Source organism: Sciurus vulgaris (assembly GCF_902686455.1).
Source record: "Sciurus vulgaris genome assembly, chromosome: 12".
Lineage (NCBI taxonomy): Eukaryota > Metazoa > Chordata > Mammalia > Rodentia > Sciuridae > Sciurus > Sciurus vulgaris.
In genome coordinates, this window is record NC_136473.1 from 81,518,086 (window position 1) to 81,531,681 (window position 13,596).

Consider the following 13,596-nt stretch of genomic DNA (forward strand, 5'->3'; position numbering starts at 1 on the left):
ATGGTTTGGAATAGGAGACGGTTTTTCTTTTGTTCCACCTTTTGGATTCAACACAGAGAAGCCCCTAGGATGTGGTTATCCTGCTGACTTCTCCAGGAAGAAAAAAGAAACTGACAGGAGTCTTCTGATGCAATTTGCTTAATTATCAAGAAATCACTTTGCAACCCGAAGGCTGAGGTTTAATTTGAAACAGGTGCTTAGGTTGTGGTATTTGTGAATTCTTTGCCTTTTTTCCAAATGAGAAGACTAAATAAATGGCAAGGACAGATGACTCCAGGGTTTAAAAACATGTCTTCCAGTTTCAGTCCCTATTATGGTAAGCACATTTAAGACTGCAGCAGTAAGTTCCAAATATTTGTTGGACTTTGAAAAGAAAGAGATGTTAAAAAGTTACATACATCTCTAAATCCTGGTTCATCTTGTGACATAGATTTACTGGACAGAAACAAAGGCCCAGTTTTGCAGTTAACTCTTTGATATGATAAGGAAGCGTAAAGACAGCTATCAAGATTGATTTCGTATCTGAATAAACCTTCAGAGTTTCTGTGCAAATACACATTTTTTACCTGTGTAAATTCACATTTGTGGTTGAAAGGAGGAATTTTCCGCCTGGAAAAGGAAACTTGTTGACTTTCTCAAAAGTCTTGGGACATTTGCTACTTTAAATTTTTTTTTCATTCTTTTACGGAAGGACCCGATTGTGTAGCAGCTGACCCTGTGAATACCAGCTTACATTTAGTGGAAAGAATGGTAAAAGCAAACAACCCAGTTTGAGTCCAGTGATTGAGCCCTATTCACCTCCCTGGGATGAGAGGCTGCTTAGGGCAGTTTGATGCGTCCTGTTCTCTGGAGTCTTATGGCAGGTAAGACTTACTCTTCCATGTGACCAAGGCTTGGGAAAAAAGGAGCAAGAGTGTAATGAACATCTTACTAAAAGTGAGAAGATGGGATAGACCCTCTGGTATAATCTGCTTCCAACTTTGGACATAGAGGAGTGGAAGGAAAAAAATGAGAAATCTCCATATATATAACTCCTTTCTCCTGAGACAAAGAAATAAAAATGTGTTATGGAGCACCATCTGATTTCTTTGGAATTTTACATTATAGTTCCATTTTTTTTTAAATCATAAATAACTTCCTTCAACTCAGATGGGTACTTGGATTTGTTTTTCTAGGTGATAGGTGTAATGTTAAACTGTAAAGGTTGGAACTTGGGTAAATTTCCCCAGTTGGAATTGACTTTCTCCTCAGCAAATGGGTCTGTCCTCAGAAGAAATGTCCCCAATCCTGTGGTTGGGTTATAATAGATTTAGAATAAATTCAGGATCTGGAAAAAACCTTAAATAAGAAAAATAGGTTTAATAAGAAGTGTGAATCTTATGTTTGCTTCATTATAAATTTAAAAGAAATTCAGGGTTTGAAAACAACTCAAGAAATATGAATCTTCCTTTCAAAGTTATATTATACGATGAACAGACTGTAGAGGAAACCTGTCCTTGCTTACAAGTAGACAGAGGCCCCATTGTATGAGAGGAAAAAATGAAATGACCAATAAACCAGACTCATAGATGACCGACCCTGTGTTAAAGGTAGACCACAGGAGAAACAGAATTTCAGCACAGAGATGAAAGCTCGAAGATTCAAATAGGGATTCTAGAAACAAAATATGTATGTGTGTGTGTGTGTGTGTGTGTGTGTGTGTGTGTGTGTGTATGTGTGTGTGTATATATATATATATGATAACAGAGATAAAGAATATCTTCAATGATCTCATCAACACACTTGATACAGCTAAGGAAAGAATTTAAAAACCTTACAGGGCCAGGGTTGTGACTCAGTGGTAGAGTGCTTGCCTAGCACTTGTGAGGCACTGGGTTCAATCCTCAGCACCACATATAAATAAAACAAAGGTATTGTGTCCATCTACAACTAAAGACATTAAAACAAACAAACAAACAACAAAAAAAAAAAAACCCTTACAATTTGCTGTGGATCTTTGGACATCTTAATCTCTCAGAGCCAAAAGTTTCTTATCAAACTGAAAAGAAGAATTTTTCTGGGCAAGGTGGCACTTGCCTGTAATCTTAGCAACTTGGGAGGCTGAGGCAGGAGGATCACAAGTTCAAGGCCATCCTAGGCAACTTAGTAACAGCCTATCTCAAAATGAAAATTATAAAAGGCTGGGAATGTATCTCAGTGATAGAGTGCCCCTGGGTTCAATCCCCAGTGCCCACCCCCGCCAAATCAACTATAATAAATAAACAAAGGGGCTGGGGATGGAGTTAGTGACAGAGCACTTGCTGAGCATGCAGAAGACCCTGGATTCCATCCCACTGTGCAAAAATGTCTCTGGAAGTGTTTTTTGTTATTGTTGTTGTTGTTGTTTATTTTTTATTTTTTTCTGTCAGAGACAAAATTATTTCTTTCTCTTTTTTTTTTTCCTCATCAGTTCTGGGGAATGGAACCCAGGGTCTCATGCATACTAGGCAAGTGCTGTATCATTAAGTTACATCCCTAGCTCTTCTTAAATTTCTTTCTTCCTTCCTTCCTTCCTCTCTTTCTACTTTCCAATACTGGGATTGAAGCCAGGAGCACTTGACCACTGAGCTACATCTCCAGTCTTTTTTATTTTTTATTTGGAGGCAGGATTTTACTGTTGCCCAGGCCAGCCTCCAACCCTCCATCTTCCTGCCTCAGCCTCCTGAGTCTCTGGGATTGCAGGTGTGCGCAACAGCACCTTGCTAGAGGGAATTCGTTTTATTCTTGACAGGTTTGGTATATGAAACGTAGTACTTCCCAAGGTCTTAGGCTGCTTGCACTTCTAATGACCACAGGGAGAGAGTGCGTGCCTCATCTGCGCTTAACACAGAGATTCATTTTCCAACTTCAGCACCTGCTCTGGAACCATCTTTCTAGGCTAGCAGTCAGCCAGGGAACGGAGCTTGAGAGACAAGGACTCAAAATCCCAGCTTGCCTTGCAAACACATGGAGTGGATGAGGATGGCCCAAAGGGTGCTGGGACTTTCCCCTTGGCCCTGTGGCCTGGGTCACTGAGGCTGGCAGGTGTGGAGGTGGGCAGGTGAGACTGAGTCATGCGGGACACTGGGCGTGGCTTCCTGGATCAGCTCCAGAGTTGACATGCAGTTTCCAGTAACGGGCGGCTGAGCTGGGCTAATTGCTGCTGCTGCTGCTGCTTCAGCCCCAGCCCAACCCTGCACGTAGCTGGAGAAGGAGGAGGAGGAGGGTTATGGGGCAGGGATGAGGAGGCCATTCCCAAGGGGTGAACACCTTGAGGGTCTCATGATCTGGAAAGTTAGTCCTCAACCTTCCCACAGGGTCAAGGAGTCCCTGGAAAGCAACACTAATTGAATCCACCCCAATCCCAGGTGTGTCTTTATGTCAATAGGGCACTGTCCTCAGCTGGAGAGCTGGCGCACGCCTATAATCCCGCAACTCCAGAGGCTGGCGCAGGAGGGTCAAACTTAGCAAGACCCTGTTATCAAATAAAATAAGATAAAATAAAAAGTGCTCGGGGTATAACTCAGTGGCAGAGCCTTTGCCTAGCGTGTGCAAGGCCCTGGGTTCAATCCTCGCACTGCCAAAATAAGATAAGGCCCTTCACAAACTGCACATCTGATGGTAGAATTTCAGGGGCCAGTGCAGCAATAAGACAAGTGGGCTGTTTTGCACCTATCAATGTAGAGTCAATTGTGGACTTGAGGAAAGAGGGAAGCCAGGTTCAAGTACTGATTTTCTAAACTTTCTAGCTCTGAAAACCTGAGCTGTTTCTTGAGCTCTCTAAAGCCTCACTTTCCTCATCTGTAAAATGAGGCACTTGCCTGGAACTTGTAGACTTGTTCAGAGGTTTTAGGAGTTGCCTGTGTGAAAGGCAATAACTTAGCCGGGCACAGTGGTGCACACTTGTAATACAAGTGACTCAGGTGGCTGAGGCAGAAGGATGGCAAGTTCAAGGCCAGCCTGGGTAACTTAGACTCTGTGTCAAAATAAAAAATAAAAAAGGGGTGGGGGTGTAGCTTAGTGCTTGAGTACTTCTAGGTTCAATCCTGAGTGCCACAAAATTAATAAATAAATGGCAGTAACTTGACACAGAGCCTATTACCTCATAGGTGCTCAATAAGGGACCAGCTGTCAATATTAAGCCCAGGCTCTGTATCAGCATTCTGTGTGACTTTGAATGAATCATCTTCCTTTACCAAGACTCATATTCCTCAACTACAAGATTAGGGTTGTTCTAGATCTAGTGCTCTGTTCTACAAACCATTGGTTAATGGTTATGATGTGGGACTCACAAAAGTTGTTTGCTTTACCTGACCAGAGATGCGGTAGGGGAAAAAATATCTGAAGAGCTATTGTGTACACGTGAGGTTCTGCTGATTCTCCTCAGTCAGCAGGGAGAGAGGTACAGAGAGAGAAAGGACTGCTGGGCAATGGTGGCATCTTTGGGCACTCCCCTTAGGCAGCCTTGCCCAGCCCAGAAGGTCATCTGCATGATGACCTCCAGTGTTCATGAGGCTCATAATATACCATGCACTGAACTGAGCTCCAAATGGTCTCGCAGGTGTGAAAACATAACACTCCCCGGCAAATATAGGGGTCTCTGACCCCCATTGCAAACCCCCAGAGTGGAAGGGGCCGGCTGGGCTTCTGGCTCATGAGCATCACTGTCCCCTCTTCTCGACCTCATCATCCATCTATTTATTAACATCCTCAGCAAGCCATCATTTTGCCAGGTAGAGAGGGTAACAAACATTCTCCCAGAATGGAGCCGCGGTGGGAAGCAGGCACGCCCCTAGGGCCGCACAGGTGTTGTGTGGTGGCAATGGTGGCAAACTCAAGATACATAGCAGGCAGCATGTTTCCACCTTTTTTTTGAGACGGGAGCTCACTGTGTTCCCCAACATCAGGCTCAAGTCATCCTCCCGCCTCAGCCTCCCAAGTAGCTGGGACTACAGGTGCCACCACTGCACCAGGCTCAGCCCGATTCCCCTTCTGCAGAAGTGGTCCAGCAGACAAATGGCTCACCATGGCCAGGTCTCCTCAGTTTTTAAAGAGAATCACAAATTTGGGCTTTTTTACAAATATTGTTTCCAATTTTAAAAATGTCAGCAATTTCCTCACTGTTTGGTGTTCATTGCTGACATATCTGGCATGGTGAGTGACCAACAGGCCACCGGACACATAGCCGGTGTGTTGTGCAGGGCCCTGCGCTCAGGGGACAGAGTCCCAAACTTGAGCTTAATGCTCTGCTGTGGCCATTTTGAAATTGTAAATAACTTTTAAACAAGGGCCAAAGTTTCCTCTTTGTGCTGGGTCCTGCAAATTCTGTAGCTGGTTCCGACTAGAGGGAAGGGCTGAACCCACCCAGTGGAGGAAGGGCAGAGCGGAGGCCAGGAAGTGCTTCAAGGAAGAGGCCAGTTGCCCCCTACTCCAGGGAGGACATGGACAGTGTAAACAAAAGGCTGGTCGCAGGCGGGGTTGAGTCTGGTTGTGAGCGATGTAGTTGTGTGAGACTGGTGTATGTGCTAGTGTGTGAGTGTGGAGTGATTGTGACACACATAAGCATATGTGCGTATGAGTGCGTTCCAAGTGTGTGAGTGCATTATGGGCAGGGGTGTGCGATGTGTGTATGAGTGCGTTATGTGTGCAAGTGTGTGTGAGTGTGGTGTGTGAGTGCGTGTGTCCTGGTGTGTGGAAGGGGTGGTCAGGGCAGGGAGAATCACAGGGCAGTTTAACAAATATTTATGGAGTACCTTCTGTGCACCAGGTGCTGTGCAAGGCGTGGGGTTGAGTAAGCCCAGCACTTGCCCAAAGGCACTCAGGACCCGGTAAGGGAGCGAGATGTGTAAACAGATAACCACAGCGAACGGGCAGACAGACACAAGCCCCTTTATAAAAATCCAGTTCTGCCCCTACTCCACTGCACGGCTGGCTCAAAAGCTAGGTTTCCCCCAAGTGGTGGGAGGGGTGGGGCTGTGTGGGATTCCAGGAACCTACCCCAGGGAGGCCCAGGGCAGCAAATTCAGCCCCACTGGGCCTGGGCCCTGCCCCCTCCAGGCACACCCAAACAGGAGGGGTGACCTCCCTCTGACCTGCCTAGCAACACACCCAACCCCAGAGAAGTTGATAAGAGGTGACCAGCAGCTCAAGGCAGGATATAAACAGCCCAGCCCCACCCCCAGTCCAGGACACACCCGAGGGGACCCAAAGCAGGTGGGCAAGAGACAGGGCCACCACTGAGTGCGAGTCCATTCCAAGGCCCTCAGTTGGGTAAGGAGGACTGGCTCCTGGCAGAGAGGGCACTGGGGAGGGGGCCAAGAATGGCTGGCCTAGATCTGTGTGAGGACTCTGCGGTGTTCCGAGGGGGTGGGAGGGTAGAGAGCACTGTGCAGGAGAAAGGTATCGTGGGTGAGAACTGTATCCCGGGTCCAGGCCCTGCCCCAGGCACGGGCAGGCATACTGGGTTCTGGTCCCTACTCTCCCCTGGCCAGTGACCTTGGGCCAGGCTCTGGCTTCATCAGAGAAATGGGACGCCCGGTCTCCTCAGAGGCTGTGGGGTGGATCCAGTGAGATAATGCGATGAAGAAAGCGCCTCGTAACTGAAAACAGCAGGACAAAGGTCAACACTCAGCGTGGGCCAGCAGCTGCTCCCCAGCCCTTCTGCAGAGCTTGAAGGCACTTGGCGCCATATGCTCAGCCCTCCGGCCCCACATGTGCCCTCTGGTTGAATCTCACTGCTGGGATCTCCTATGGGACCTGAAGAAATGGAGGACCAAGGACGGCTTAGCAAGTGTGTCTTGGACTGCCAAAGACCATTCCCTCTTTTGTCTGGGTGACCTTAGGCAATATTGGGTCACCTCTCTCAAACTCAAAAGGCCTCTGGAAATAATGTGGTAGAGCAAATAGCACAGCGAATGCTGCCTATGAATTCTCAAGACATGAAATCCTTATCATGCTAAATGGTTACCAAAGTTCCCCCAGCTAAGCGGCCTTCTCAGCGTGGGAGATGGGCCTGCCTAAACTTGAGCCCTTGCCCACCTCTCTCTTTGGCTAACTTCACTATTGTCTCCAAGCGCCCCACTCTCCTTTCCACCACAGCGCCAGCTCCATCTCTATACATACCCACCGTCTAAGAGCTCTTCTTCCTCAGCATCCCTTCAGCAAGTCATCTGGTATTTCCAAGACAACTGAGCAGAATTTCAAATTTAGGGAGTGGGTTATTCCTATGCCCTATGGAATCCAAAGCCTCAAACTTAAGGAACTTTCCACCTGGAAGCTATTTTTCATAAGTAACCCTCTGGACAGTCCCGTCAATGAAATGTTCTCTCTAAAACTAGATACATGCCAGGCATGGTGGAACACGCCTATAATCCCAGGGACTCAGGAGCCTGAGGCAGGAGGATCTCCATTTTGAGGCCAGCCTGAGCAATTTATCAAGACCCTATCTGAAAATAAATAAAGGACTGGGGATGTAGTCAGTGGTACAGTGCCCCTAGGTTCAATCTCTAGTACCATAAATCAATAATCAATCAATCAATCCAGATACATCATTACTGTGGAAACAGTGATGCAGTTTTGGAATCTGCTGAGGATTGATTTGGAAGTTAGTGAGGTTGGAGAAGCTCCCTAGGGGAGGTTAAAGGACAGAACCAAGGTATATCACCAAACCTCACGCTCTGCATCTGTGAAATGGGAATCACAAGTCTCTCTTCTTGGGGGAAGATGCAGAGTGACTTTAGCTCAGTGCCTGGCAGAAGCCACACTGTCAACAAATCTCAGTTCCTTCCCCTATTCTTTCTCATCAAGCACTCCTCTCCATTTTGCTTTGCTTTTTTTCCTTTACAAGATCATAACTCTGATTTCATACCAGACACAAAAGCTGGGATTCATGTTACAGATATTCAACTTGCAGTCAACTTGGCTGGAATGCAAAAGCACCTCTTTATTCCACAAGGCTGGACATGCAATTCTAGACTTCTTGGAGAACATCAGGTCCAAATCCCTGTCCTACAGGAGGAAGCAGCCCCAGAGAATAGATGTGGCCAAGGTCACCGAGCACATGTGGGGTGGTGGCATGACGGCCCCAGTCCCCAGCTTCTGAAGCTCATGTCCTTGCTTGGGTGACATCTTGCACACTTTCCCCATTGTAAACCACCTTGCCTGTCCTCTTTGCCCCCAGTCAAGGTCCTACAAGCCCTACTGACCTGCTTCCCAGCCCACGCTTGCCTCTGCCTTCACCCTCAGTCCCGTAGACCCCTTCCTTCTCCCCTCTCCAGCCCCAGGACTTTATCTAATCCCTAAATTTCAGTACACGGATGGCAGAGACAAAGGTTAGAAAAAGCACAGAAGGCACTTTATTGGAGGTCTCGGCCTCCATTCACAGAAGAAAGGAGCCAGGAGCCCTATCTTGAGGGGTCTGGCAGCAGCCCTCCTCTCACTGGCCAGGCAGGGTGACAAATCTGGCCACAGTCTCAGGGAGAGAGGAGGGGGGAGGGGAATGCTTTACAAAAAATAGATCTCTATGTACATCTGACGTATTTATAACACATAAATTAGGGATGCTCTGACCCCCGCCGAGGAGCCCAAGCACTGAACAGGGAGGTGGAAGCCAGTCCAGAAAGGAGAGGCTGGAGGACCCTGCCCTGTCCCCACTGTCCTGGTGCTCCCAAAAGTCTCCGTGGCTGAGTCCAAGCATCTGCCAAGGGGAGATGTCATCGGCAGCAGCGTTTGGATTGGAAGGAGCCAACCAGCAGCTGTAGAGTCAGCGAGCAAGTCGCTTCAAACCCCAGGGCTTATAATTCCAAAAGGAGGGCAGAGGAGAGGCTGCAGGCTCTGCTCCAGGACGAGGCCACACCAGACTTCGGCTTCTCCACAGCTCTGCAGGGAACACATCCAAATGGAGGGACTTCCACACCTGCCTGGCCTCTGGGAGGGCTGCAGGCCTCCAGTCCGAGTCAATGAGTTTGGTCCGGGTCTAGTTCAGATCCTCAGTTCCGACTCTGGACCACCTCTTCTTCCTTCCAGCCACTGGAGTTTTTGCCGAACTTATAGACCAGTCGGCGGCCATCTACCCTTTCCAGGATCTCGCGCTTGTAGTAGTACCTGGGCCAGGAGCAAGGTGGTCAGAGGTGCACAGGTGGGAGACGTGGCCTGCACTGCAGCTGCCTCCCATCTGGCCCGAGTTTTGGTTGACCTGTCCCCTCTGGTCTGCAGTCAGACCCACCTGAGCCTGACCCACACTTCTCTTCCCATCGGCTGTGGCCACACTGGCCTGTCGATGTGGCCAGGGCATCTGCTTCTGCACTTGCCTGTTTGTGTCTTATGGCTACGTCCCGGGCCTTTTCATGAAGGCACACGGATGGAGGGCTGGAAGGGACCCTAGAGATGAGCGAGGCCATCCTGTGGCAACAGGAGGAAACTGAGGCCCAGAGTCAAGCAAGCAGAGCCCGGGCCCAGGCACGGCCATGGTCCTTCCAGCGCCCTCCAGGTGCCTTTCTTTGGGCCACCTTGCAGATAACACAGGATGTTAGCTGAGTCCACTGCGCCTGTGCCACGCCAGGCTAACGCTGCCTCCACGCCACCATTCGACCTACCCGGGCAGCGGGCACGGTCACCACCCTCACTCCACAGGAGCCCAGCGGTCACAGGGGTGGGGTACCCAAACAGCTGGCCAGATCGGCAAGTCCCTGGATGCCCAGCCCTGCCCTGAGTCCACAGCTCTCCTGAGAGTCTCACCTCATGGCCCGGCTCAGCTTCTCGTAGGTCATGTTGCTGTTTTTTTTCTTTTGGCCCCAGAGTTGGGCCACAGCCTCAGAGCGCAGGAACTTGAAGACACCCTCGTGCCGGTTCTCCCATTTCATGAGGCCTTCGTTGAGCTCCGGGTGGATGAGGATGTCCCGGATAAACTCCCACAGGTGGGTGCCTCTGGGGGCTACAAGGCCATATCCCTTCAGTCAGTGGTCCAGGGTGGCCCCTCTCCCCAGACCAGCTGACGCTAACCCCAGCCCTGCACCTGCTGACTAGTGGCCAGAGCAGGGAGCAAAACCTTCCAGAAACCCTCTACAGCGCCCTTGGAGTGTGTGTTGTAGTGGCCGCTAGCCTCCTCACGTCCCCCTGGACAAGATGCGCCAGGAAGACCGGACACTTCTTGCACAGCGCAGACGTTTCACTTGTGACAATATTGATCAAATGTCTGGCTGGCACAGATGGTGACAAGGACCACTACGGCCGGCAGGGGCTCATAGGTGGGTGGGGACTACAAAGGAAGCAAACACACCAAGTGGTGAGAGCTTGCTGAGTATGCGACAGGGAACTAGCCCCAGGCTGGGGGAACAGGGAGCAGCTTCCTGGAAAAATAACCCCTGAGGACAAGAAGAAACCAGGGCAGGGTGTATGTGCATTCGTGCATGTGTGCGTGTGGGAAGGACAGGGAAAGGCGAGAAAGGCCTTCAGGGCGACCTCCAGAGGCTCAGAGCAGCTGGAGCACACAAGGCCGAAGCCCCTTCCCCGCCGCCCTCAGCAGGCTGGTGTCTAGTGTCTCAACCCAGGGCCGCTCTCAGGGACCCCTGGCACCCACCAGCCACTTCACACACCACCCAGGGTGTCCCAGCAGGCAGTGGCCAAGAGCAGGCAGAACTGGAGCCGGTGGCCTGGAGACCTGAACACTATGCCCTGCAGCCTCAGGCTCCCCTCCCCTCCAGGGCACGTGCTGGTCTCTGCAGTCAGGTGTGGACCGATGCCATGTGGCCCTCCTCCCCAGCAGGGCAGCCAGAAGCAGTGAGGGGAGAGGCTGTGGGCGGCCAGAGGGAGCCCAGCGGGTGCCCAGGCTGCGCAGCTCACCCACCGTGCTTACTCTTCTTGCCTTCCAGGCACTCCCAGTACTCCTTGCTCAGCTTCCGTGGGCGGCCCCGTTTCCGCTTGGCGTGCTTGCTTTCCCCCTTCTTATGGTCAGGAAAGCCATCTGTGGGGGGTGGGAGGAAGGTCGAGAGGGTGTTCATTACGGCCAGCAGCCCCTATCCAGGAAACCCTGCCGGAGCAGGGAGGAAGGACTGGGGCCCGGGCGCCTCCCGCGACTCACCTCTGGGGAAGAGCTTGCTGTCAGTGGGGTCCAGGTCCACGTCACTTCCACCGGAGTCTGAGGAGTGGGGGCTCTGGGAAGTACCGGTCCCTGGGGAGTGGGATGGAGTGAGTGCCCTGGCCAGCCTACCGGCCACCACCCAGGGCCCAGGTTTTGAGGACATGCTGCCTGGCTAAAGGCCTGAATTCCAGTGCTGGGACCCAGACAGAGCAGGGCACGGAGGACTCACCTGCGGTGGAGACGTCAGAGCTGCCCGGGGAAGGGGCTCCTGCACCATAGCTGCCTGCGTAGTAGGGGCTGGCCTGGTGGCAGTCTTCCAGCAGCTCCTGGGTGAAAGGGCTTCCCTGGTCTGGGAGGAAGAGGAGGCAGCAGAGGGCTCAGGGGACCAGGCAAGGATAGGTAAGGCTCTCCAGGACCTGATGAGCTGCTGCTGGGATTTTTCTAGTTGGGGAAGGAGGAAGTCTGGGGAGGGGCGATTTCTAGCACTCTAGGTAGGGCCAGGGATGGGACACACAGGCAGAGCTGGGGAGGGGGAGAAACTGGGTCTCACCAAAGGGGCCTGGGTCTCCTAGGGTCTCCTGGAAAGCCATGCCATCCTTCTCCAGCAGCTCTATGATCCAGCTGAGTTCGTCAGTCGAGCTGGAAGCTGATAAGAAGGAAGGAGGGGTCACGTTCCCCCGCCCCTCCCTCAGGGGCCCTCTCAGGCTGCACCCCTGCCCTGGCCCAGGGCTCCGGGTCTTGCCAGGGGCCACCCTCTCCTCCACTCCGAGGCCCCCATGGCACCAGTGGCCTGGACTCACTGAGATCCCGCAGCTGGGCATGGAGGTGGTCCCCCAGAGGCCCAAAGACCAGCCGCAGCTCCTCAAGGGCACAGTTGCAGAGGGTGGCCCCATCCATGTCACACCGTGAGAAGTCAATGGAGCTGGCGTCGTATTTGTTCTTCTCCACTTGGTAGCTGATCCAGTCCAGGACCTGGGCCTTCGACCAGAACTGGGGCTGCTCCCCCAACCAGCTGGCCTTCTCTGCAAAGGGCCCAGCACAGCAACCGGGTCAGCACAGCCCCGTTTCTGGTGCCCCTTTGGGATCCTTCTTTTTGTATCAGACATTGAACCAGGGGCACTTAACCACTGAGCCACATCCTCAGCTTCCCCCCACTTTTATTTGTTCTGAGACAGGGTCTCACTAAATTGCTTAGGGCCTCAGTCACTGAGGCTGGCTTCGAACTTGTGGCCCTCCTGCCTCAGCCGCCCAAGTTGCTGCAACTAAGGCGTGTGCCACCGTGCCCAGCCCTCTGAGATCCGGTGTGCGCTCCCACCTCATTTCTCAGAAAGCCCTCCCAGGAACCCGGGAGAATGTGGCCCTCACAACACCTGCTCCCGGTTCCTCACTCGGCCCAGCCTGCCACAGTTCCTGTGACTCCCGCCAGCTCAGCCCCTAGTCCTGGAATTCACTTGAAGACCCTCTCCCTGCCTGTTCCCCCAGTTACCAAACAGGCTCTCAGAGACCGTGCCTCCCTCCATCCCTGAAGGTACCCCATCCCACGTCACACACCTGTTCCCTCCAGCGACATCTGTGGGTTGCTCAGGGTCAGCACCAAGTCATCAGCCCCAAAGGTGGCAGCGGGGGGAACAGAGGCCAGGGTGGGGTCCTCTGAGCTGTACATAGCACTGAAGTAGTTGCTAAAGACGTTGCTAATCTCACAGGTTGCAGCCATGAGGCTACCTGGGGAGAGGGGACAAGGTTGGTGAAGGCAGCAGGCTCCTCCCCTTACACCGCTGGCTACTCTGTTCTGGCCAAGCCTGGGCTGGAGTGACCCAAAGGGGCAGCACGGTCAGCATCTGCATACACCCTCTCTTCAAAAAAGGCTTCTAGATTCAGAACAAAGTGGGGCCACTAGACCTTCCTGCTGGGGCTCCCTGATCAAATCGCCCAGAACCCTCAAGCCGGAGCTGCCAAATCCTTGTCCCTCCTACAGACAGGACACCTTGAGTCCCAGGACGCCCCTACTGCCCTATGCTCCTGCTGGGAAATTGCAGACTAGAGGGAGCAGGTTCAGAACTGCAAATACACTCGATTGTCCCCAGTTTCACAAGGCCAGGGAGCATGGCAGGTGGGAGGCCTACCGAGTGGCGGGGTGCGGGGCAGCAGGCAGGCAGGCTTCGGAGGTCACAGGTGGAGAGAAATCCAGGCGGCCAACAGCTCCGCCAGGTAGCAGTGAGTCTGGCCACTGCGCTCCCCCACCCGTCTTATATAGAGCGGCGGGAGCTCCTCCCCACGCCCAGGTCTTCGGAGTGCGTCCCGGCGGTAACCTGAGCTGGTGGCTCATTGGATGGAGGGGATTTCCTGGCCCTCAGACTGGGCTCCTGGGCCCAGGTGATTTGCATATTCTTTGCCACTTGGCCCGGATCCTAGCAGGCGGTGCTGGGAAATCAGGCCCGGCTGGTTTAATGATTGTCAGAGTCTGTCATCCTGCCCCCTCTGGGGTTGGGCCCAGGGCACTG

General features: G+C 52.2%; 1 protein-coding gene across 2 annotated transcripts; it reads right to left on the reverse strand.

The window, feature by feature from the left end:
- Nucleotides 1-8,349: 8,349 nt before the first annotated feature.
- Nucleotides 8,350-13,357, reverse strand: ELF3 (E74 like ETS transcription factor 3). Of its 2 annotated transcripts, none has more exons than XM_079106031.1 (9): nucleotides 13,219-13,357; nucleotides 12,647-12,817; nucleotides 11,896-12,117; nucleotides 11,646-11,741; nucleotides 11,325-11,444; nucleotides 11,096-11,185; nucleotides 10,862-10,978; nucleotides 9,754-9,949; nucleotides 8,350-9,120 (listed from the first exon to the last, which is right to left on the reverse strand). In XM_079106031.1, exons 2-9 carry the CDS (start codon nucleotides 12,807-12,809, stop codon nucleotides 9,006-9,008), a joined length of 1,119 nt encoding a protein of 372 aa, XP_078962157.1. In that variant the 5' UTR covers nucleotides 12,810-12,817; nucleotides 13,219-13,357; the 3' UTR covers nucleotides 8,350-9,005. The 2 variants fall into 2 exon arrangements, with proteins under 2 accessions (XP_078962157.1, XP_078962158.1); XM_079106032.1 differs by having other exon boundaries at nucleotides 12,647-12,813; nucleotides 13,219-13,314.
- Between the last annotated feature and the right edge of the window lie 239 nt (nucleotides 13,358-13,596).